Here is a 25,807-nt window from a genome sequence, read left to right on the forward strand (position 1 = left end):
GGCTGAAGCTGCCAATTAAATACGAGAATGGAGATCTGAACTCCAAACCCTGAACCTGGATCCAAAACACTGTTAAAGGAAGTGTAGTAAAATCACGTGATTCGTTGTTGAAGCGGTTGTAGTGTAGTTACAGGCGTGCTGTGAACTAATGTTAGTTTAATTCACCTTAAAATAGCAAACAATGTTTTTTTTTTTTTTTTTTTTTTTTTTTTTTTAATATATAAATTATACATACAAATATATTACACACTATTTTCACATTAATTTGCCTGTGCAGCTTTGCATTGTAGTTCGGATGATCCTGACAATCATAATACCTAGGTTGTGTTATAAAGACATTTAATTAAAAAAAAAAAAAAAGAAATGCAGTTAAGTAGAAAGCTTGAATACATTTAGATTGTTATCTTCAACGATGTGCATACACAAGCCACAGTGTATGTAGGTTGCTGGCTTATTGATTATTGTTATAGTCTTAATTGTAAACATATTTGAAATATGCAACTGTAGATAATACTATGTTCAAACAGTGTAATATTATAATAGACAGGAAACCACACATAACTCAGCTAGCTCTTTGAGCACTGGGTATTGGAGGGCAAACAAAACACAAACCTTCCGGTTACAAAATGACACAGCAGCCAAGTTTGGAATCATGTAGAGGTTTGGGAAACGTTGCATTTACTGAAAGTTGTTCTTACGATGTTATCACAAAGTTGGTTAGGTTAATAAAGTACCTTTTGGTTAACGTCCTCCAGTACTCAAAGATCTACTGTATTGGAGCGTGCAAGGGGAAGGCAGCAGCAGGGCTGGTAGGTGACGTAACTAAACACAACGACATAAACACCATAAACGCTCCTTGCAAAAGAGCCGACTCTTTTGCAGCGGTATCGGGGCGAGAGGTCCCGGGTTCGCGCCAGCCCTCGGCGTGTGTGGATTGCCTCGTCCCGTGTGATGCACCTGCCTGCTTTAACCGAGATCACCAATGTGTGGTTAGCAGTGGGATGCAGGTACCCCGATACTTCCTCGTCGGACTGTAGCCAGGTGAGCAAGTCCGGGGCAGACTTGAGGCTGGCAGGGGAGAGTGTAGCGTACACGGGGGAAGGCAGCAGCAGGGCTGGTAGGTGACGTAATCACACACAAAGACATAAACCCGATATAAGCTCCTTGTATCGTATCGGCGGTATGCTTTGTGATGCGCCAGCCTGCGTTAATCAAGATCGTTACAATATTATCATTTAGATGGAACTGACACAGACCTACACTTTCAAAATAGCTGGCAAATAATTTTTACATAATCTTATCCACAAACTAAACTGGTATTTTATTTGTATATCTACACCGAAAAATACAACAGCAAACAAAAAAATCCTTTGCCTTTCTTTTTAATAATAAAGCAATCATTAAAAAATGACTGCATTGTGTTGAAACATGTATTGTTTTTCAAGGATGGACTCTAAGACTTCTACTGCATAGCAGTTTCACTCATGTCAGGTATTAATATTAAACTGCTATGCAGCTGGAGTCAGATTTCCATCCCTGTTTGAATTTTTCCTTTCCTGGCCTGTCCCACTTTTAAAACTCAAAACCCACATCCTTGTACTCCCAATCACTTCAGGTCGCGCTTGAGTGGTCAGCCAATTGGTCAATTAATTATTCAGTTTAGATGACCAGATAATAACATCAGTTCGACAGCCTCACGGCTGCACTTGATACTGCAGTTCATTGAGGTTTCAAGTTTACCCACCTTGTGCTTTTTCCTTTGAATTGCTGTGGGATTTTTACCATGAAAAGGTGGTAAAAGCTAAAAAAAACATTTAGTTGCACCTTCTTTTATGTGTGTTTCTTTCTATTATATTATTTGATTCACCATGACCTGTGACCTCAAGAACAAAGCCCACATACAATCGCAGACAAAAGTATTGGCACCCTACACTTATTATGCCATAATTTAAAAAAATAAAAGTCACATAAAACATGTTTGAAGGAAACTCTTCAAAGCATTGTTTTATGTACACAGCATTGCATGCTACTTTTCTACAGTTGCCTATGTTTAATCATACTATGTGTTGACAATCTTTCATGGGAAAGGATAGTTAAATAAATGTTTATTTTTAAGATCCTGTTTATTTTTGTGATGCCGATTTGCACTGGATTTTCAAGCAGAAGTTAACTTGTTTTCAATGTAGACATGTTAGGTGGGGATATAAAATATAATTGTAACAACTTTGCACCAAATTATCTGCCTTCAAAGATACTAGGGATAACAAGGTTAAACTAGAAGAACTACAGCCTCTGCTGGTCCAAAGTCTAAACAATAATTCAAAATGCTTCATTTCTAAGTCCAAACATTGTTACCATGTCTACAGTTGCAACAGTACTTTTTACCATTAGCTTGCTTTTTAGATTCTGCTTTTATATGTAGAATAATATACAGAGCCTATAGAAAGTGTAAACCCCCCTGAACTTTTTCAACATTTTGTTGTGTCAGTGCCTCAGAGTTTCATGCATTTAAATGATGATTTTTTTTCCAGTTATCTACATACCATACTCCACACTATTAAGGGAAAAATATATATTTTTTTTCTCAATAAAAACTTTATTAAAAGTACAAAACTGAAAGATCATAATTGGATAAGTCTCCACCCCCCTGAGTTAATACTTGTTGGAAGCACCTTTGGCAGCAATTACAGCTGTGAGTCTGTTGGGATGTTCAGGCTGTGTCAAGTTCCTTGGGGGGGGGGGGGGGGGGGGTGTTGATGGACAGCAATCTTCAAGGACATTTACCTTTTTGTTCCTTAGCCACTCCGGTGTAACTTTGTCTGTTTTATTTTAATCGGACCACAAAACGTTTTGCCACATGGCTACAGAATCTCTTCAGTGTTTTTTTACATACTTCAAATGGGATTCAAGGTGGTCTTGGGATATTGTTGTCACATGCACACTTTGACCAGTCTTGGCCATAAAACCTGTAGCTCTCGCAAAGTTGCCATTGGCCTCTTGGTAGCCTCTCTGATCAGTCTCCTTCTTGCTCGGTCATCCAGTTTGGAGGGACGGCCTGATCTAGACAGGGTCTTGGTGGTGCCATACACCTTCCACTTCTTAATAATCGTCTTGACCATGCTCCAAGGAATATTCAAGGCCTTTGATATTATACCATCCCCTGATCTGTGCCTTTCAACAACTTTGTCCCAGAGTTCTTTTGAAAGCGCCTTGGTGCTCATGGTTGAGTCTTTGCTTTGAAATGCACTACCTAGCAGAGGGATCCTACAGGACCTGCTGAATTTATCCTGAAATCATGTGAATCACTACAATTTAACACTGGTGGAGGCCACTTAACTTGGTGTGTGATTTTGAAGGCGATTGGTTACACCTGAGCTAATTTAGGATTGCTATTACAAGGGGGTGGACACTTATCCAACCAAGCTATTTCAGTTTTTATTTTTAATTAATTTTCTAGAAATTTCTAGAATATTTTTTTCACTTGGAAGTTGTGGGGTAGGATGTGCAGATAAGTGAAAAAAAAAACAATTTTAATGCATTTTAATTCCAGGCTATAAAGCAACAAAAGGTGAAAATTTTGAAAGGGGGTGTAGACTTTCTATAGGCACTGTAAATAAACCAAGCCTTTTATATATGGAAAAATAAACCAAGCCTTTATGGTAATTACTCATTTTTATTGTACTGTACTGCAATCTCCTAATGCAAATGTACATATAGAAATAGTTAAAAGTTGTAACTATTCTTTGTCCACCACTACTGTTTATGTATAATATTAGGCAGAAACCTTTTAAACTTGCTTATTTTAAACAGACGCACCCTGGTTCAGATCAAATGAATAGATCGATGCACAGCAGGTCTCATGATTGATGTATTTGGTTTTTGCTCAAGTGCTTGTTTTCCTGTAGGCAGTTAATGTTGAAGTCCAGAAACACTGAATCATAAAAGGTACAGCTGTACAAAAAGGAACTTACTAATACAATTAAGACAAGAAACACGTAGAATAATACACAGTGCCTATAGAAAGTCTACCCCATTTCAAAATGTTCACCTTTTGTTGCCTTATAGCCTGGAATTAAAATGCGTTAAAATAGTGTTTTGTTTTGTTTTTTCATTTATCTACACATCCTACCCCACAACTTCCAAGTGGATATTCTAGAAATTTGCGGAAAATTAATTAAAAATAAAAACTGAAATACCTTGGTTGGATAAGTGTCCACCCCCCTTTTAATAGCAATCCTAAATTAGCTCAGGTGTAACCAATCACCTTCAAAATCACACACCAAGTTAAGTGGCCTCCACCTGTGTTAAATTGTAGTGATTCACATGATTTCAGGATAAATTCAGCAGTGGCTAAAGAACAAAGAGGTAAATGTCCTTGAGTGGCCCACTCAGAGCCCTGACCTAAATTGAATCGAAATTTTTTGTCAGGACTTGAAGATTGCTGTCCATCAAGGCTAGGGTGACCAGATCGCAAGAGTGAAAAATCGGGACACTTTCAGTTGGTGTGGGGAGGAAAGAAACCTTGTTTAAATGAACTACTACTGCACAACGCAATCCATGCAAACTACGTAACTTTCTTCTTTTTTTAATTCCTTCGCCCTCCTGTGTGCATTGCACTTAGGCAAAAACAAAAACGTATATACAAACTCCAAAGCGGTTAACTTTGTTTACTGTTCAGATGACAACAATGTTTTCAGCCTTGTACGTAAAATACCAAAAATGGACAGCAAGGCAAAACAAGCAAAGTATATTTTTCGGCTGTGGATCGAGTCACGACAGTTCCCAAATAAACTGTACATGCAGATGGAGGTAATTGTTTTGCACATCTTGTGACGTAAAGAAAATACGATCGATCACTATTTAGCTTCAGAATCACACATTAAACAAAAGGCTACTACAGAGACTGCTGAACAGAACGTAAAACAAACAACAGCTTTCAGAAACCAAACTGGATTCAGCGCAGACAAAAAAGTATTCCTGTCGGTTATAGCCAAGTTAAATCCGCACTACAGGCTGAATCAAGCACAGTTACCTCGGTTAAAAAAAAACCTGCTGTTTACTTTTTAAACGCAGTTAGAATTGTTTTCTTGTTTTCTTGTTTTGATTCGGTACTGATCAAATAAATTCCTGGATGGGCCAAATAACATGACAACGAACGTGCTGCATATATAGACTTTATTAAAGAATGCCAGGTACCTTTGAGTAGCCGAGTTTCTAATTGATTTCCAAATCTGTATAACTGCCTTACACTTCCAACCAATTCAGTGGATGCAGACGTGCAGTCTCAATGTATGGGCAAATCCACACCAGATTGTCGACAGCACTGTTGGTAGATGTTGCATGCTTGCCTTTTAACAAATGGCAGCACTCTGTTTTAGAAAGGAAGCAAGTACCATAACTGTTAGGTTTTTATAGTGCTATGAAATATCATTTAGGTGTATTTAATGTTTAAACAGGTCTGCGAAATGTCAGCGAAATCCTAATTATAACCCTAATCCTAACTGCATGACTTGGCCATGCGCATAACATCCTTTTTGCAGATTGCATAACTGTAGAACTGCTTTTTAGCTTTGATTACTCGCGCAAGCTTCAACTGTTGTATCCCACCGACGTGATGCTTAACATCCAACTCGCCGCTGTGTGATGTCGCGCTCTTTTTTTACACAATTTAAAAAATGCCTTTGTAACACAAAGTCATATGATTGAATCCAGTTTTTTTTTCCCCCACAACATTTAGTACCTGCACTGTCTTTTTTGCTTTTTAGTGACAGGCTCTTCAATAACACCAGCCACCATGACACTTCGCCAGTAAAACCAGGCTCAGCAAGTAAAGCACATGACGCATACCGCATCATATGATTGCAGGTTAACGTGATGGGATAGCCGCATAGATGCAATGCAAACAACTCACTAAAAACAGCAAACTCTAAACCAGTATACTGTTGCACCGCGAGACAGTACAGCAGCAACATATATGAAATTTCCTGAGGAGAAAATAAGAAATTCAAATTTTACGCCTGGGTTTTCAACGTTTACTCTAAAAATCGGGACAAATGGCATCCCTACAGTACCTCGATCGGGACGTGGGGCAAAGCCACTAATATCGGGACAATCCCGAATTTATCGGGACACCTGGTCACCCTAATCAAAGCTCCCCAAGGAAATTGAGAGCTTGATCAGTTTTGTAAAGATGAATGGTCAAATATTGTTAAATCTTGGTGTGCAAAGTTGGTAGAGACCTATCCCGACAGACTCACAGCTGTAATTGCTGCCAAAGGTGCTTCCACCAAGTCAAGGAAACACATGTACATGGATTAGGGAGTGGTTAACATGTAGAAAACAGAAAGTACTGATTAGAGGAAAAACCTCAGAATGGAGTGTGGTAACCAGCGGTGTACCACAGGGATCAGTATTAGGTCCTCTGCTATTCCTAATCTACATTAATGATTTAGATTCTGGTATAGTAAGCAAACTTGTTAAATTTGCAGACGACACAAAAGTAGGAGGAGTGGCAAACACTGTTGCAGCAGCAAAGGTCATTCAAAATGATCTAGACAAGATTCAGAACTGGGCAGATACATGGCAAATGACATTTAATAGAGAAAAGTGTAAGGTACTGCACGCAGGAAATAAAAACGTACATTATAAGTATCATATGGGAGATATTGAAATTGGAGAAGGAATCTATGAAAAAGACCTAGGAGTTTTTGTTGACTCAGAAATGTCTTCATCTAGGCAATGTGGGGAAGCTATAAAAAAGGCTAACAAGATGCTTGGATACATTGTGAAAAGTGTTGAATTTAAATCAAGGGAAGTAATGTTAAAACTGTACAATGCACTTGTAAGACCTCATCTTGAATATTGTGTGCAGTTCTGGTCACCTCGCTATAAAAAAGATATTGCTGCTCTAGAAAGAGTGCAAAGAAGAGCGACCAGAATTATTCCGGGCTTAAAAGGCATGTCATATGCAGACAGGCTAAAAGAATTGAATCTGTTCAGTCTTGAACAAAGAAGACTACGTGGCGACCTAATTCAAGCATTCAAAATTCTAAAAGGTATTGACAGTGTCGACCCAAGGGACTTTTTCAGCCTGAAAAAAGAAACAAGGACCAGGGGTCACAAATGGAGTTTAGAAAAAGGGGCATTCAGAACAGAAAATAGGAGACACTTTTTTACACAGAGAATTGTGAGGGTCTGGAATCAACTCCCCAGTAATGTTGTTGAAGCTGACACCCTGGGATCCTTCAAGAAGCTGCTTGATGAGATTTTGGGATCAATAAGCTACTAACAACCAAACGAGCAAGATGGGCCGAATGGCCTCCTCTCGTTTGTAAACTTTCTTATGTTCTTATGTTCTAAGTATTAACTCAGGGGAGTGGAGACTTATTTAATTGTGATACGTCTCAGTTTTGTATTTTTAATATATAATTTTTTTTCTCAATAAAAACTTTTTTCCCCTTAACAGTGTGGAGTATAGTGTGTAGATAAGTGGAAAAAATCCTCATTTAAATGCATGAAACTCTGAGACAATGACACAACAAAATGTGAAAAATGTTCAAGGGGGTGTAGACTTTTTATAGGCACTGTAAATAAACCAAGCCTTTTATATGTGGAAAAATAAACCAAGCCTTTATGGTAATTACTCATTTTTATTGTACTGTACTGCAATCTCCTAATGCAAATATACATATAGAAATAGTTAAAAGCTGTAACAATTCTTTGTCCACCACTACTGTTTAAATATAAAATTAGGCACAAACCTTTTAAGCTTGCTTATTTTAAACAGACGCACCCTGGTTCAGATCAAATGAATGGATCGATGCACAGCAGGTCTCATGATTGATGTATTTGGTTTTTGCTCAAGTGTTTGTTTTCCTGTAGGCAGTTAATGTTGAAGACCAGAAACACTGAATCGTAAGAGTTACAGTTGTACAAAAAGGAACTTACTAATACAATTAAGACAAGAATCACTGTTATGCTGACGGCACTCAGGTGTATTCTTCCCTTCCTACAAAACCAGATTTGGCAGTTTGCTATCTCAGTGCCTGAGTGAAGTTCAATTATGGATGGCTGAAAACTTCTTGAAAATAAATCCTAGTAAAACACAGGTATTACATTAGTGGTCTCCAAATACTAGCTAAATCATCTAGTATTGAAGTCTCATTTGATGGTAATCTTCTGACCATGTAATACTGCATGAGAAACTAAGGAATTATTATGGATTCAGAACTGTGTTTGGATATCCACATTAGTTCTGTTATGAAGGCATATTTTATCATTTGAGGAACATTGCTAAACAGACCCATTTTATGTGATAAAGATGTTGAGATGTTGGTTCATGCTCTTGTTCTTTCTCGTCTGAATTATTGTAATGCTGTGTTTGCTGGCCTCTCTAATTCTAAGCTGCGTCGGCTTCAACTAGTTCAAAACGTTGCAGGTAGAATGCTTACACACACCAGCCTCTCACAACATATCACTCCCATTCTTAAATCAATGCACTGGTTTTCTGTTTATTTTCGGATTAACCCTCAATACTTGCAGGAATTGTTAGTGTCATATCCTCCTAGCTGAAGCTTGCACTCAGTAAATGCTGAATAATTATTTTAAAAGTTTTTATTGTAAAGCTCCCTGGGATGTATGAAGAGCACTATATAAAAGCAAATTTTTTTGTATTGTAAGAAAACACTTTTTTTAGAACTTGTCCGGATCTGTTTAATTATCTAAGGAAGGTTTAAAATACTGCTGTTGTTCAAACCACCCACCCCCAAGTGTTTTGCATTTTAAACATGTACGTTAAAAAGTTAAGAAAGTTGTTTACTAAAACCACAAGATAAATACAAAAAATGTTATTGTTTAATCTCTTTTCGTTCGTTGGTTGACATGGAAATTTATTTGGAGCCACACCTTCAAAATGGGAAAGCTATATATAAAACTGTTGCAGAACCCACAAAGACAAAGAAACAGAATTACAATCAATATGATGAAATCCGCAATTAGACTCCTGGCCGTGCTGGTCCTGTATGCAGCCAATGTGACTACAGTAAGTATTCATTGGTAACATATTCATATTCTTGAACAACTGAGATCCTCCTCTGATAATCTATATAATCTGTGGTACAATATGTAAATCAAAGAGTACTTGGACAAGTTTTTCCATAATAGAAACAACAGTGGTTCCCATGTTAAACGTATCACAATCAGTTGAAATTATATATATATTTTTTTCTTTTTTCTTTTTTTTCAGACACCTATTCCAGATGCTGTAACAGGTAAAGTTTGTTTTTTTTTTAGCTTGGAAAACTAAATCACAAATTCACTATTATATACAGTACATTATGAGTTAGATTATGAACTATGTTTTTTGTGTGAAATACGGTATGTTTAATTCCACTGAGGGCAGAAATTGTTACTTCATCGAGTTTAACCCTAAAATCAGAACCCCTAATTATATATCTATTGTAATGTTGTGTGTATTTCTTGATACATGAATGGAAGAACTTAATCCACCAGATAATTGCTGATTGTTGTGTGTGTGTGTGTGTGTGTATATATATATATATATATATATATATATATATATATATATATATATATATATATATATATATATATATATATATATATCAGTCATTTTAATTATCTGTGAAATACTCATCTTAATGATTTGTTGCAGTATCCATAGACCCAACAATTGGAGATGATAACTTGGAGGTAAGCAAATTAAAAAAAACATTCTGAAAAATAAGCATTTCTTGTTTTTCCACTTTAAAATAACTATTATGGTATATGCTTTGTTTTATGGCCTAAACATTTAGTTCTGTACCGTTACAAAATGAACAACAAGGTCTCTGTGCCATTATCCAGTGTGCCTGAGGATGCTACCGCGCAGCAGAACAGCTGAAATTCAATCGCATTATTTGCATTGAAAAGTATTATGTATATGTCAAATAAAAACGATGGTATACATGTTTTAGTTTATTCTACATTAAATACAAGCCAATGGGGCAGCAAGACCTTGGTCTTCAAGCAGCCTTGGCAGTGAGTTACATAGCTGGTTGCATTTAATAAATAAATAGTATTAATTGGTAACATATTCATATTCTTGAACAACTGAAATCCTCGTCTGATAATCTATATAATCTGTTGTACAATATGTAAATCAAAGAGTACTTGGACAAGTTTTTCCATAATAGAAACAGTGGTTCCCAACTTAAATGTATCCAAGTCAGTTGAAATATCTCTGTGTATTTTTCAGACATATGTTCCAGATGCTGTAACAGGTAAAGTTTTTTTGTAATGTATATGTAGTGCAATAATAACATTTTTTAGCTTGGAAAACTAATCACAAATTCACTGTTATATTCAGTACATTTTGATTATAAACTATGTTTTTAGCATGAAATACGGTTTGTTTTATTCCACTGAAGGTAGAAATTGTTACTTCATCGAGTTCAACCCTAAAATCGGAACCCCTAATTATATATCTACTGTAATGTTGTGTGCATTTCTTGATACATGAATGGAAGAACTTAATCCAAAAAAGAACTGTTGAAATATTGTTGAATATTTTTCTATATCCTCAATGTTTTTCCATTTCAAAAAATACTTTCAGTAGTTCACACACACACACACACACACACACACACATATATAATTATCTGTGAAATACTCATCTTAATGATTTGTTGCATTATCCATAGACACAACAATTGGGGATTATGACAGCTCTGAGGTAAGCACATTTTAAAGTTCTGTACCATTACAAAATAAACAACACGGTCTCAGTGCCATTAGCCAGTGTGCCTGAGGACACTATTGGACACTACTGAGCAAATCCTCGTCTGATAATCTATATAATCTGTGGTACAATATGTAAATCAAAGAGTATTTGGACAAGTTTTTCCATAATAGAAACAGTGGTTCCCAACTTAAATGTATCCGAGTCAGTTGAAATATCTCTGTGTATTTTTCAGACATATGTTCCAGATGCTATAACAGGTAAAGTTTTTTTGCAATGTATATGTAGTGCAATAGTTACATTTTTTAGCTTGGAAAACTAATCACAAATTCACTGTTATATACAGTACTTTGAGTTAGATTATGTTTTTTGTATGAAATATGGTATGTTTCATTCCATTGAAGGTAGAAACTGTTACTTCATCGTTTAACCCTAAAATCAAACCCCTAATTATCTCTACTGTAATGTTGTGTGCATTTCTTGATACATGAATGGAAGAACTTAATCCAAAAAAGAACTGTTGAAATATTGTTGAATATTTTTCTATATCCTCAATGTTTTTCCATTTCAAAAAATACTTTCAGTAGTTCACACACACACACACACACATATATAATTATCTGTGAAATACTCATCTTAATGATTTGTTGCATTATCCATAGACACAATAATTGGGGATTATGACAGCTCTGAGGTAAGCACATTTTAAAGTTCTGTACCATTACAAAATAAACAACACGGTCTCAGTGCCATTAGCCAGTGTGCCTGAGGACACTATTGGACACTACTGAGCAAATCCTCGTCTGATAATCTATATAATCTGTGGTACAATATGTAAATCAAAGAGTATTTGGACAAGTTTTTCCATAATAGAAACAGTGGTTCCCAACTTAAATGTATCCGAGTCAGTTGAAATATCTCTGTGTATTTTTCAGACATATGTTCCAGATGCTATAACAGGTAAAGTTTTTTTGCAATGTATATGTAGTGCAATAGTTACATTTTTTTAGCTTGGAAAACTAATCACAAATTCACTATTATATACAGTACATTATGAGTGAGATTTTTTGTATGAAATACGGTATGTTTCATTCCATTGAAGGTAGAAACTGTTACTTCATCGAGTTCAACCCTAAAATCGGAACCCCTAATTATATATATACTGTAATGTTGTGTGCATTTCTTGATACATGAATGGAAGAACTTAATCCAAAAAAGAACTGTTGAAATATTGTTGAATATTTTTCTATATCCTCAATGTTTTTCCATTTCAAAAAATAATTTCAGTAGTTCACACACAAATATATATTAGTTATATATAAAAATTATATATTAATTATATATTAAACACAAGACTGAAAGATCATAAGTGGATAAGTCTACACCCTCTGAGTTAATGCTTGGTGGAAGCACCTTTGCCAGCAATTACAGCTGTGAGTCTGTTGGGATAGGTCTCTACCAACTTTGCACACCTAGATTTGGCAATATCTGACCATTCTTCTTTACAAAACTGTTCAAGCTCTGTCAAGCTCCTTGGGGAGCGTTGATGGACAGCAATCTTCAAGTAATGCCACACATTTTCGATTGGATTCAGGTCAGTGCTCTGACTGGACCACTCAAGAACATTTGCCTTTTTGTTCCTTAGCCACTCCAGTGTAGCTTTGGCTGTGTGCTTTGGGTCATTTTCTTGATGAAAAGTGAACTTCCGTCCCAGTTTCAGCTTTCTTGCAGAGGGCAGCAGGTTTTCCTCAAGGACTTCTCTGTCCTTTGCTCCATTCATTTTCCCGTCTATCCTGACAAGTGCCCCAGCCCTTGCAGATTAGAAATATCCCCATAACATGATGCTGCCACCACCATGCTTCGCAGTAGGATGGTGTTCTTTGGTTGATGGACTGTGTTGGGTTTGCAGCAAACATAACGCTTTACATTTTGGCTAAATTTCCATTTTAGTTTCGTCAGACCACATAATTTTTGCCACATGGCTATAGAATCTCCAGTGTGTTTTTTTACGTACTTCAAATGGGATTCAAGGTGGGCTTTCTTGCATGATGGCTTCCTTCGTGCTACCCTACCATACAGGCCAGATTTGTGGAGTGCTTGGGATATTGTTGTCACATGTACACTTTGACTAGTATTGGCCATAAAAGCCTGTAGCTCTTGCAAAGTTGCCATTGGCCTCTCTGATCAGTCTCCTTCTTGCTCAGTCATCTAGTTTGGAGGGACAGCCTGATCTAGGCAGAGTCTTGGTGGTGCCATACACCTTCCACTTCTTAATAATCGTCTTGACCGTGCTCCAAGGGATATTCAAGGCCTTTGATATTTTTTTATACCCATCCCCTGATCTGGCCCTTTCAACAACTTTGTCCCAGAGTTCTTTTGAAAGCACCTTGGTGCTCATGGTCTTTGCTTTGAAATGCACTACCCAGCAGATGGAACCTACAGGAACTGCTGAATTTATCCTGAAATCATATGAATCACTACAATTTAACACAGGTGGAGGCCACTTAACTTGGTGTGCGATTTTGAAGGTTATTGGTTACAACTGAGCTAATTTATAATTGGTATTACAAGGGGGGTGGACACTTATCCAACCAAGCTATTTCAGTTTTTATTTTTAATTAATTTTCTACAAATTTCTAGAATATTTTTTTCACTTATAAGTTGTGAGGTAGGATGTGTAGGTAAATGGAAAAAAAAAAAGGCCCACTATTTTAATGCATTTTAGTTCCAGGATATAAGGCAACAAAAAGTAAACATCTTGAAAGGGGGTATAGACTTTCTATAGGCACGGTATATATCAGCTTCTTTAACTACCTGTGAAATATTAATCTTATGATTTGTTGCAGTATCCATAGACCCAACAATAGGAGATGATAACTTGGAGGTAAGCAAATTAAAAAAAACATTCTGAAAAATAAGCATTTCTTGTTTTTCCACTTTAAAAGAACTATTATGGTATATTGCTTTGTTTTATGGCCTAAACATTTAGTTCTGTACCGTTACAAAATGAACAACAAGGTCTGTGCCATTATCCAGTGTGCCTGAGGATGCTACCGCGCAGCAGAACAGCTGAAATTCAATCGCATTATTTGCATTGAAAAGTATTATGTATATGTCAAATAAAAACGATGGTATACATGTTTTAGTTTATTCTACATTAAATACAAGCCAATGGGGCAGCAAGACCTTGGTCTTCAAGCAGCCTTGGCAGTGAGTTACATAGCTGGTTGCATTTAATAAATAAATAGTATTAATTGGTAACATATTCATATTCTTGAACAACTGAAATCCTCGTCTGATAATCTATATAATCTGTTGTACAATATGTAAATCAAAGAGTACTTGGACAAGTTTTTCCATAGTAGAAACAACAGTGTTCCCATCTTAAATGCATCCGAGTCAGTTGAAATATCTCTGTGTATTTTTCAGACATATGTTCCAGATGCTGTAACAGGTAAAGTTTTTTTGTAATGTATATGTAGTGCAATAATAACATTTTTTAGCTTGGAAAACTAATCACAAATTCACTGTTATATTCAGTACATTTTGATTATAAACTATGTTTTTAGCATGAAATACGGTTTGTTTTATTCCACTGAAGGTAGAAATTGTTACTTCATCGAGTTCAACCCTAAAATCGGAACCCCTAATTATATATCTACTGTAATGTTGTGTGCATTTCTTGATACATGAATGGAAGAACTTAATCCAAAAAAGAACTGTTGAAATATTGTTGAATATTTTTCTATATCCTCAATGTTTTTCCATTTCAAAAAATACTTTCAGTAGTTCACACACACACACACACATATAATTATCTGTGAAATACTCATCTTAATGATTTGTTGCATTATCCATAGACACAACAATTGGGGATTATGACAACTCTGAGGTAAGCACATTTTAAAGTTCTGTACCATTACAAAATAAACAACACGGTCTCAGTGCCATTAGCCAGTGTGCCTGAGGACACTATTGGACACTACTGAGCAAATCCTCGTCTGATAATCTATATAATCTGTGGTACAATATGTAAATCAAAGAGTATTTGGACAAGTTTTTCCATAATAGAAACAGTGGTTCCCAACTTAAATGTATCCGAGTCAGTTGAAATATCTCTGTGTATTTTTCAGACATATGTTCCAGATGCTATAACAGGTAAAGTTTTTTTGCAATGTATATGTAGTGCAATAGTTACATTTTTTAGCTTGGAAAACTAATCACAAATTCACTGTTATATACAGTACTTTGAGTTAGATTATGTTTTTTGTATGAAATATGGTATGTTTCATTCCATTGAAGGTAGAAACTGTTACTTCATCGTTTAACCCTAAAATCAAACCCCTAATTATCTCTACTGTAATGTTGTGTGCATTTCTTGATACATGAATGGAAGAACTTAATCCAAAAAAGAACTGTTGAAATATTGTTGAATATTTTTCTATATCCTCAATGTTTTTCCATTTCAAAAAATACTTTCAGTAGTTCACACACACACACACACACACATATAATTATCTGTGAAATACTCATCTTAATGATTTGTTGCATTATCCATAGACACAATAATTGGGGATTATGACAGCTCTGAGGTAAGCACATTTTAAAGTTCTGTACCATTACAAAATAAACAACACGGTCTCAGTGCCATTAGCCAGTGTGCCTGAGGACACTACCTAGCAGGTCCGGTGGCTTAATGCATGTACTCTCAATGTTTTCACCTTTTCATGGATTTGTAATTCACCAATCCAAAGCAAAACTGAGAGCAGCAGTACTGCTGAAATTCAGTCACATTATTTCCATTGAAAAGTATTATTTATATATCAAATAAAAACCCTGGTATAAAAGTTTTAGAAGATAATCTATATAAACTGTGGTACAATAGGTAAATCAAAGAGTACTTGGACAAGTTTTTCCATAATAGAAACAAGTGTTCCCATCTTAAATGTATCCGAGTCAGTTGAAATATCTCTGTGTATTTTTCAGGCACCTGTTCCAGATGCTATAACAGGTAAAGTTTTTTTGCAATGTATATGTAGTGCAATAGTTACATTTTTTTAGCTTGGAAAACTAATCACAAATTCACTATTATATACAGTACATTATGAGTGAGATTTTTTGTATGAAATACGGTATGTTTCATTCCATTGAAGGTAGAAACTGTTACTTCATCGAGTTCAACCCTAAAATCGGAACCCCTAATTATATATATACTGTAATGTTGTGTGCATTTCTTGATACATGAATGGAAGAACTTAATCCAAAAAAGAACTGTTGAAATATTGTTGAATATTTTTCTATATCCTCAATGTTTTTCCATTTCAAAAAATAATTTCAGTAGTTCACACACAAATATATATTAGTTATATATAAAAATATATATATATATATATATATATATATATATATATATATATATATATATATATATATATATATATATATATTAATATATATATAAAAATACAAGACTGAAAGATCATAATTGGATAAGTCTCCACCCTCTGAGTTAATACTTGGTGGAAGCACCTTTGGCAGCAATTACAGCTGTGAGTCTGTTGGGATAGGTCTCTACCAACTTTGCACACCTAGATTTGGCAATATTTGACCATTCTTCTTTACAAAACTGTTCAAGCTCTGTCAAGTTCCTTGGGGAGCGTTGATGGACAGCAATCTTCAAGTAATGCCACAAATTTTCGATTGGATTTAGGTCAGGGCTCTGACTGGGCCACTCAAGGACATTTACCTTTTTGTTCCTTAGCCACTCCAGTGTAGCTTTGGCTGTGTGCTTTGGGTCATTGTCATGCTGAAAGGTGAACTTCCGTCCCAGTTTCAGCTTTCTTGCAGAGGGCAGCAGGTTTTCCTCAAGGACTTCTCTGTACTTTGCTCCATTCATTTTCCCTTCTATCCTGACAAGTGCCCCAGCCCTTGCAGATTAGAAATATCCCCATAACATGATGCTGCCACCACCATGCTTCGCAGTAGGATGGTGTTCTTTGGTTGATGGACTGTGTTGGGTTTGCAGCAAACATAACGCTTTACATTTTGGCCATAAATTTCCATTTTAGTTTCGTCAGACCACATAATTTTTGCCACATGGCTATAGAATCTCCAGTGTGTTTTTTTACGTACTTCAAATGGGATTCAAGGTGGGCTTTCTTGCATGATGGCTTCCTTCGTGCTACCCTACCATACAGGCCAGATTTGTGGAGTGCTTGGGATATTGTTGTCACATGTACACTTTGACTAGTATTGGCCATAAAAGCCTGTAGCTCTTGCAAAGTTGCCATTGGCCTCTCTGATCAGTCTCCTTCTTGCTCAGTCATCTAGTTTGGAGGGACAGCCTGATCTAGGCAGAGTCTTGGTGGTGCCATACACCTTCCACTTCTTAATAATCGTCTTGACCGTGCTCCAAGGGATATTCAAGGCCTTTGATATTTTTTTATACCCATCCCCTGATCTGGCCCTTTCAACAACTTTGTCCCAGAGTTCTTTTGAAAGCACCTTGGTGCTCATGGTCTTTGCTTTGAAATGCACTACCCAGCAGATGGAACCTACAGGAACTGCTGAATTTATCCTGAAATCATATGAATCACTACAATTTAACACAGGTGGAGGCCACTTAACTTGGTGTGTGATTTTGAAGGCGATTGGTTACACCTGAGCTAATTTAGGATTGCTATTACAAGGGGGGTGGACACTTATCCAACCAAGCTATTTCAGTTTTTAATTTAATTTTCTACAAATTTCTAGAATATTTTTTTCACTTATAAGTTGTGAGGTAGGATGTGTAGGTAAATGAAAAAAAAAAAGGCCCACTATTTTAATGCATTTTAGTTCCAGGATATAAGGCAACAAAAAGTAAACATCTTGAAAGGGGGTATAGACTTTCTATAGGCACGGTATATATCAGCTTCTTTAACTACCTGTGAAATATTAATCTTATGATTTGTTGCAGTATCCATAGACCCAACAATAGGAGATGATAACTTGGAGGTAAGCAAATTAAAAAAAACATTCTGAAAAATAAGCATTTCTTGTTTTTCCACTTTAAAAGAACTATTATGGTATATTGCTTTGTTTTATGGCCTAAACATTTAGTTCTGTACCGTTACAAAATGAACAACAAGGTCTGTGCCATTATCCAGTGTGCCTGAGGATGCTACCGCGCAGCAGAACAGCTGAAATTCAATCGCATTATTTGCATTGAAAAGTATTATGTATATGTCAAATAAAAACGATGGTATACATGTTTTAGTTTATTCTACATTAAATGTATTTAAATACAAGCTAATGGGGCAGTGAGACCTTGGTCTTCAAGCAGCCTTGGCAGTGAGTCACATAGCTGGTTGCATTTAATAAATAAATAGTATTAATTGGTAACATATTCATATTCTTGAACAACTGAAATCCTCGTCTGATAATCTATATAATCTGTGGTACAATATGTAAATCAAAGAGTATTTGGACAAGTTTTTCCATAATAGAAACAGTGGTTCCCAACTTAAATGTATCCAAGTCAGTTGAAATATCTCTGTGTATTTTTCAGACATATGTTCCAGATGCTATAACAGGTAAAGTTTTTTTGCAATGTATATGTAGTGCAATAGTTACATTTTTTAGCTTGGAAAACTAATCACAAATTCACTGTTATATTCAGTACATTTTGATTATAAACTATGTTTTTAGCATGAAATACGGTTTGTTTTATTCCACTGAAGGTAGAAATTGTTACTTCATCGTTCAACCCTAAAATCGGAACCCCTAATTATATATCTACTGTAATGTTGTGTGCATTTCTTGATACATGAATGGAAGAACTTAATCCAAAAAAGAACTGTTGAAATATTGTTGAATATTTTTCTATATCCTCAATGTTTTTCCATTTCAAAAAATACTTTCAGTAGTTCACACACACACACACATATAATTATCTGTGAAATACTCATCTTAATGATTTGTTGCATTATCCATAGACACAACAATTGGGGATTATGACAACTCTGAGGTAAGCACATTTTAAAGTTCTGTACCATTACAAAATAAACAACACGGTCTCAGTGCCATTAGCCAGTGTGCCTGAGGACACTATTGGACACTACTGAGCAAATCCTCGTCTGATAATCTATATAATCTGTGGTACAATATGTAAATCAAAGAGTATTTGGACAAGTTTTTCCATAATAGAAACAGTGGTTCCCAACTTAAATGTATCCAAGTCAGTTGAAATATCTCTGTGTATTTTTCAGACATATGTTCCAGATGCTATAACAGGTAAAGTTTTTTTGCAATGTATATGTAGTGCAATAGTTACATTTTTTAGCTTGGAAAACTAATCACAAATTCACTGTTATATACAGTACATTATGAGTGAGATTATATTTTTTGTATGAAATATGGTATGTTTCATTCCATTGAAGGTAGAAATTGTTACTTCATCGTTCAACCCTAAAATCGGAACCCCTAATTATATATCTACTGTAATGTTGTGTGCATTTCTTGATACATGAATGGAAGAACTTAATCCAAAAAAGAATTGTTGAAATATTGCTGAATATTTTTCTATATCCTCAATGTTTTTCCATTTCAAAAAATACTTTCAGTAGTTCACACACACACACACATATAATTATCTGTGAAATACTCATCTTAATGATTTGTTGCATTATCCATAGACACAACAATTGGGGATTATGACAACTCTGAGGTAAGCACATTTTAAAGTTCTGTACCATTGCAAAATAAATAACACGGTCTCCATTATCCAGTGTGCCTGAGGACACTACCTAGCAGGTCCGGTGGCTTAATGCATGTACTCTCAATGTTTTCACCTTTTCATGGATTTGTAATTCACCAATCCAAAGCAAAACTGAGAGCAGCAGTACTGCTGAAATTCAGTCACATTATTTCCATTGAAAAGTATTATTTATATATCAAATAAAAACCTTGGTCTTCAAGCAGCCTTGGCAGTGATTTACGTAGCTGGTTGCATTTCATAAATACATATATAAAAATGCAACCATGTAGCAATACTGGTATACTTTTCCTTTTATGTAGATGTTTTTTGGGGACTCTTCTGACAGAAGTGCTTAAGTGTTACATTATCATTTTGATTGACTAAAAGCCAATAGACTAAATTATTAAAACTTAATATTGGGTTGTTTGCTATGCTTCAATGTAATTCTTTGTTATAAAAAAAAAAAAAATCTACTCCATATTTAAATTTTTTTTTTTTTTTATTGAACACTTTATATTAACTGATATAAGATTGATAACTACTGCATTATCACAAAACTCTCTATGAACCCAAGTTCCTCTTTTGTGATCCATATTGCATTATGAATCATTATATATTCTTCCCTTTTCATTTTATCTAGCATGATAACCATGACCTTGGATCCCCTGATTATGACACAGGTTTGTGATTAAAGTAATTTTTGAAAGTTGTGTTTTCATTAAAGTGTAGGTGGTTTATAATGAATGTATTGCACTTACATACAGATCTATCTGCCTCAAAGTGGCAGGAGGGTGACAACGGGTTCTCAAGACGAAGTACAGCGGGGTCCCCTCAATCTGGCATGTTCAACCATGCTGTGAAAGCATGAGTAACATACTCAACCAAAGGGAAGGGGCACTCGCCAACCCATTATGACCAACCCATGTTAGCACAGACAAAAACATGGCCCTCATTCCCCAGAGGCTGGATTGCCGCCGACCAAGGCAGCGGCCGGTTAGGCATGAAGGCAGAGGGTGCCAAGAATCACGAATTTTAGGATGCTACAGAACAATGACCCTGACATGTACAACTGCAGATCTCTTTTAGGTGAAGGAAGACTTTAAGAGTTGGAAGAAGAACTTGGAAGAATCAAATGGGACATCGTAGGACGTTGGATTCATTGTCCACAAGAGAATCAAGAATAACGGAGTAAAGATTGACAGCACGTCAGAGAGGTCCTCAAGACTGACAGCGGAAGTTTCAAAGAAGTATGAACTTCAGATCATCCAAGTATATGCACCAACAACAAGCTATTCGGATGAAGACGTCGAAGATTTTTATGAAGTACAAGAACTACACGAAAATGGGAAGAGCCCCTATAAGTTCATCTGTGACTTCAACGCCAAAATAGGAGCCCAGCAAGAGGACGAGAATTCGGTTGGCAAATTTGAACATGGCGACAGAAACGAGAGGGATGACAAACTAGTCAAATTTGCAGAGAACAAGAACGTATTCATCATGAACCTTCTTCCAAAAGAAACCCACTAGGAAATGGACATGGAGAGGACCCAACGGAGTGAAGAATGAAATTGACTACATACTCACCAACAAGAAGCACACTGTACACGATGTTTCAATACTATGGGTGCAACAATTAATCGATGCATCGATTATTGATCATCTGTCCTTAAATTTCCTGAGCTTTGATTACATATTGGTGAATGGATGCATTAAATTAGAACCCAGTTTGAAGTTTTCTGTTGCCGGTTTGCATTAAAACCTTGGGTGCGCTTCTTTTAGTGCTAGTATGGTAGATTAGCACGTTGCTAGGATACCCACTTTAGGCATTTGCATTGGACAAACCAAACATGAAGTAGGCCTATAAGAGCAGCAGTGTACCCCCACCTGGGATTGAACCCACATCCTTCTGGTCAAGAGTCCAGAGCCCTAAGCACTACTCGAACTGCTGCAGATTTTTCAGGGTGTCAGAGAAATGTGATAGCCAGTTAAACACTTATGAATCTTTGTTATGGATCGATTTCCACAGGTTAAACTGCATTGTAATACAAGCAGTCATTCCATGAATGGCACAGTATTAACCCCAGCATTGTTGAAAATCTTGATGCCTAGCAAACGTTGAGTAGTATGTATAACATTGGTGTCTATAGTTGTTCATATTATAATATATTTTGTATTCAATCCATTGAATTCTCTGATAAATTAAAGTCTACTTGTTTTTATTTACTCTGTAGCACCTAAACAAACAACATGACCACCACCAAGAACATCCAGTTAGAGCCGATACGTCACAGGTAAGTACATTGGATATGTGTTCAAATGCTGAAGGGTTAATTTGCCGCATTTTTGTTTGTGCTTTTTGTTGATTTGCCTGACTTTTTACAAACATTTACCCCTTGCATAATTAAGTTGATCTGTGCCATACGTTGTTAAGGGTTATTTAAAAATAATAATAAATAAAATAAAAACACTTTATTGTATCTACACATCTGACCAGTGGAGTCCAAAGTTGGGCCTTCTGGTCCTGGTATTTCTTTCTGCTAATTGAACCAATTAAACCTCCATCCAGACCCTAAACTAGTTCATTATATAATTTTACCTGTTAAACCTGGAGTGGAATGGACTTCCAGGACCGTGATTGGACATAGGTTTTCTTTCACTTGTTTGTGAACTAAACAGCACACGTTTATAGTCTTGTAGTAACCATAGATTGGCAAACAGAAAAGACACTTCCACCTCCATGAACAGAAATGGACTGACAGCTCAGTAAGGGATTAGATAAAAATGTTTTAAGCCAGGGACAGGCAAGCGTGGCACGGTACAGCATGCAAGGCATTCTTCCTCCTGTACCGCTGCCATTGCTTTCATATTGTGTTGGACAGATCAGTGCGGGACAATACCGCTAGTCCCGCAGTGACGCTGAGTGGTACCGCTAAAATCGAATCCAGAACGATTTTTTCTAGCTGCCATGCAGTACTGTCAGTGGATTAACCAATCACAGCCAAGTGCTGACAACACATGCTTACCAGGAAAAATCATGAATGAAACTGCTTTCTATGGAGGTCCAAGCACCCTGAAGTGTTTGATCACTCCTATATTTCATACAAGGACAGGCAGGTAAGTATTTTATACATCAGTGTCACAAAGACAGCCGGAGTGGGCGACGTCAGACCAGAAACAGGAACCAGGAAATAAACGACAGAGAGGTGGAGCTGAGCGAATGGTCTTGGTCAGCATTTAATAAATGAACAGATAGTCAGAAAATGGCACTGGTAGCCAAAATAAACAGGCATACAAAACCGACTAACACTAAACAAAACACGGTGAGCAGATATTTTAACTTTATTAGTATTATTACAATTATTATTACCTCCGTCTCCAATCCCGTTCTCCACTCACCGAACACACAACCCAGAGTGAGTGAAAACATGCTGCTTTTATGCAGCTGTACCGAGACTCAACTGCTAATCAATCATTCAACTGGAGTCACGGTACAACTGCACGTGAATTAATAAAGTGCAATTCCCCGTGCTCACATATTATTACTTTTTACTTGCACGTGAAGTGCTGTGCAATCCTCGTGCCTAAATACAAATATACATTTAAAACACTTGTGTTACACAGACCCGTTTATATCCTGTGTACCAATGACTATACACCAACATTAACACACAACATATAACAGAAAATACACACAGAGGCAGGCACTTTGCCACAGTCACCCTTGCTAAGCATCCTTCCTGCCTTTTTTATTATTTCTACAGTTCAATACTACATGTATTTTTACTGAACTGGCTGTAAAGATATATAGCAGCTGTCAGCAAGGTATTGTGTGTTTCTTTTCTAAAATCAGATCGATCGTTTCATACACCTGCAGAAAAACAACGCTGAAAAACAAACCAGCGTTGTTATTTAGTAGATTATATAGGGGGCATTACATCTATGGCCAAACGTTTTGCATCACACCCTGTAGAATTAACAATGTTACGTAGACATATTGAAAATTACATATTGCTTTGTAGTTTTCCAAAAATTGAAAAATGTGACATTTCTAAATCTAACATGAAATACTGTACTACTATTGTAGTTTCTGGTAGACTTTTGAGATACTATTTTGTAGTTTCTTAGATTGCATGATGTTAAATAAAATATCAAAATTAAGTTTATAGGTTTTTTTTATTTATTATTATTTATGTCTGCATCCTAATATTCTACTAGGTGATGCAAACTTTTGGCCATAATGTAAATTACATTCGAGTACATAGCCTACAGTGTGCTACTGACACTAGTGTACCGCGTAGTGCATACTGCTCCTGTGTGTCCGGGTGCAGGCTAGCGGTACCGTGCAGTGAACATGCACAGCGGTGGCGCACCACGCCTGTCTGTCTCGGGCTTTAGCCATCGCATCAGATCTGTAGCCGAGGCTGGATAATCTGTTTGTTACAGAATACCAAATCAGGTGCATATTGAGATTACACAGCCATGTTATCTGTGAAAACCGTCTTTTTTTTTGCTGAGGAAACCCAGGATAATAATACCAGTGTGCTTATTATAAAGCTGTATAACTTTTACTTCAGAACATTACATATTTTTTGGAAACTGTCAGCGCTTTTTGCTTGCAAACCAATTTATCCTTTACTGTTTTGTTAACTATGTTTTTTTGTTTGTTTTTTTTAAGGTACACAAAGATTATGTGACAACCCCAGAACTTAAGGAAGTGAATAAATGAATGGAAAAATTGAATTTAAATATGTTGTTGATGAAATTCTGAAATAAAACAAAAGTGATTATGTATTAAACACAACATTTCGGAGCTGATTATATTCTTTACTATCTTCTTATTACACAGTGTATTGTACTTTCAACCCTTCCTCACACACAGTTTACAACGCATGCTATTGCTACACTATCAGAACATGTCTCAATAAATGCCTCCATGTCTTTAACTTTGGTTCTTAAACGCAACAGATTTTTCAAGGAAAAGCACATAAGGGGAAACTTCAAAATGTAACTAGTGCTATACAGTATCTATACAGAAAAATGGGACATACTAAAGGAAGGTCCCGGAAGGACCACGGTTTGAAGTGGAAAGACTGTGGTTTACCCTGGAAGGACCACTTTGAATGTTAAAGGCTTTAGAGACAAATTATCTTTTTTTTATAAATATAGCATAGTTAAAAAAAAAAAAAGTGTTACCTGTAATTTTGTTACACGGCGACAACTATCAATAATGATTAGGTTAAAGTTACGATTGAGGCTAGGATTAGTGTAATAGAATGACAGAGATGATAAAATGATAATATTTTATAACATCAGTATGACAATTTGGTTCCATGGTGGATGACTTTGAAGGCAGATTTTGCAATGAAGCATACATTTCCAGTTATTTGCCTAAACAGATATTTCAGAAGTAAATCAGGAACTAAGTTCATATCTTGCTATTTGTTAACACCCCACCATAATTAACATTATTTACCTTTGATAAGCACTTCATAAGAGTGTTTTGTACCTCGGATCATATATTTTTTAACAGAGTAAATCTAAATGTTGTGTGCTGCCATAGCTAATGCAGGACAAAACGTAGTATTAAAACAAGATTATATGACTCACATGAAGTAACTTGGGCCCTGTTTTAAAGACAGCTTCGAAGTTGCTCTTTTATACGACACGCTTGAAGGTTCATGAAAAAAAGATAAAATTGGCATACCATACCACAAAACATTTTGCTACAAATGCTCTGTTGGTTGCAGTTTCTGTTAGGAACTCAGGCAACAAGTGCCCCACTCCACTCCCGACACCAGAAATATTTAAGGTTAGATATTTATTAAATTGTTAAGAGAATTACTGTCATTAACAAATTTATTAAATAAATAACTTTTTTTTTTAAATAAATATTTTTGTCAAGTCACTATGAAACTGTATTTGTCATTTAAAATCACAGTAAATCTTTTTTGAAGATTAACATTGTAATATTTCTGGGATCAGCCATTGAGGACCTAAAAATCACAGCCCTCTCTCATTGGTCAGTCACGCCTTTTCTATCGCCAGTCATCTGGAAGCTGTGATGCCGTGGACTCCCGTTCGTTCCTGATAAGGACTTAGTTCCTGCTGTTTGTTTTATGCTCAGGCACTGGATTCCGAGAGGTTACCAGCCTGTTTCTTTAACTGGATACAGATACTAAGAGGGGAAAATGATTCTACATTAATTCTTATAAGGAATCTTTGAGTGAGACAGTATGAGGTTCTTACTGTGGAATGCAGTGTTTGGTTTTCGACTGACGTAACAGAGCCCATGTTGGCCAAAAAGTTCCACTTTTGACACATACGTCCATAGA

The 25,807-nt window shown here is 36.1% G+C and overlaps 1 protein-coding gene across 7 annotated transcripts; it reads left to right on the plus strand.

The window, feature by feature from the left end:
* Positions 1 to 8,707: 8,707 nt before the first annotated feature.
* Positions 8,708 to 25,305, plus strand: LOC121316583. 7 transcript variants are annotated; one of them, XM_041251626.1, is made up of 20 exons: positions 8,720 to 9,040; positions 9,245 to 9,269; positions 9,674 to 9,711; positions 10,256 to 10,280; positions 10,701 to 10,732; positions 10,974 to 10,998; positions 13,585 to 13,622; positions 14,168 to 14,192; positions 14,599 to 14,630; positions 14,872 to 14,896; positions 15,299 to 15,330; positions 15,725 to 15,749; positions 17,697 to 17,734; positions 18,288 to 18,312; positions 18,715 to 18,746; positions 18,988 to 19,012; positions 19,414 to 19,445; positions 20,116 to 20,155; positions 21,707 to 21,766; positions 24,151 to 24,253. In XM_041251626.1, the coding sequence occupies exons 1-19, from the start codon at positions 8,912 to 8,914 to the stop codon at positions 21,724 to 21,726; spliced, it is 663 nt and encodes a 220-aa protein (XP_041107560.1). In that variant the 5' UTR covers positions 8,720 to 8,911; the 3' UTR covers positions 21,727 to 21,766; positions 24,151 to 24,253. The 7 variants fall into 7 exon arrangements, with proteins under 7 accessions (XP_041107558.1, XP_041107563.1, XP_041107559.1 ...); XM_041251623.1 differs by lacking the exon at positions 18,988 to 19,012 and having other exon boundaries at positions 8,714 to 9,040; positions 24,151 to 25,305; XM_041251627.1 differs by lacking the exons at positions 18,988 to 19,012; positions 19,414 to 19,445 and having other exon boundaries at positions 8,714 to 9,040; positions 24,151 to 24,255.
* The last annotated feature ends 502 nt before the right edge of the window (positions 25,306 to 25,807 follow it).

Source organism: Polyodon spathula, chromosome 6 (assembly GCF_017654505.1).
Source record: "Polyodon spathula isolate WHYD16114869_AA chromosome 6, ASM1765450v1, whole genome shotgun sequence".
Lineage (NCBI taxonomy): Eukaryota > Metazoa > Chordata > Actinopteri > Acipenseriformes > Polyodontidae > Polyodon > Polyodon spathula.

Excerpts from the sequence above, each read along its gene's own strand:
- LOC121316583 (XM_041251623.1), top strand. The coding sequence starts at position 8,912 with ATGGGAAAGCTATATATAAAACTGTTGCAGAACCCACAAAGACAAAGA. Across the intron at positions 17,735-18,287 it reads TAGGAGATGATAACTTGGAG|ACATATGTTCCAGATGCTAT; the intron begins GTAAGCAAATTA and ends TGTATTTTTCAG. Across the intron at positions 21,767-24,150 it reads TTAGAGCCGATACGTCACAG|GTACACAAAGATTATGTGAC; the intron begins GTAAGTACATTG and ends GTTTTTTTTAAG.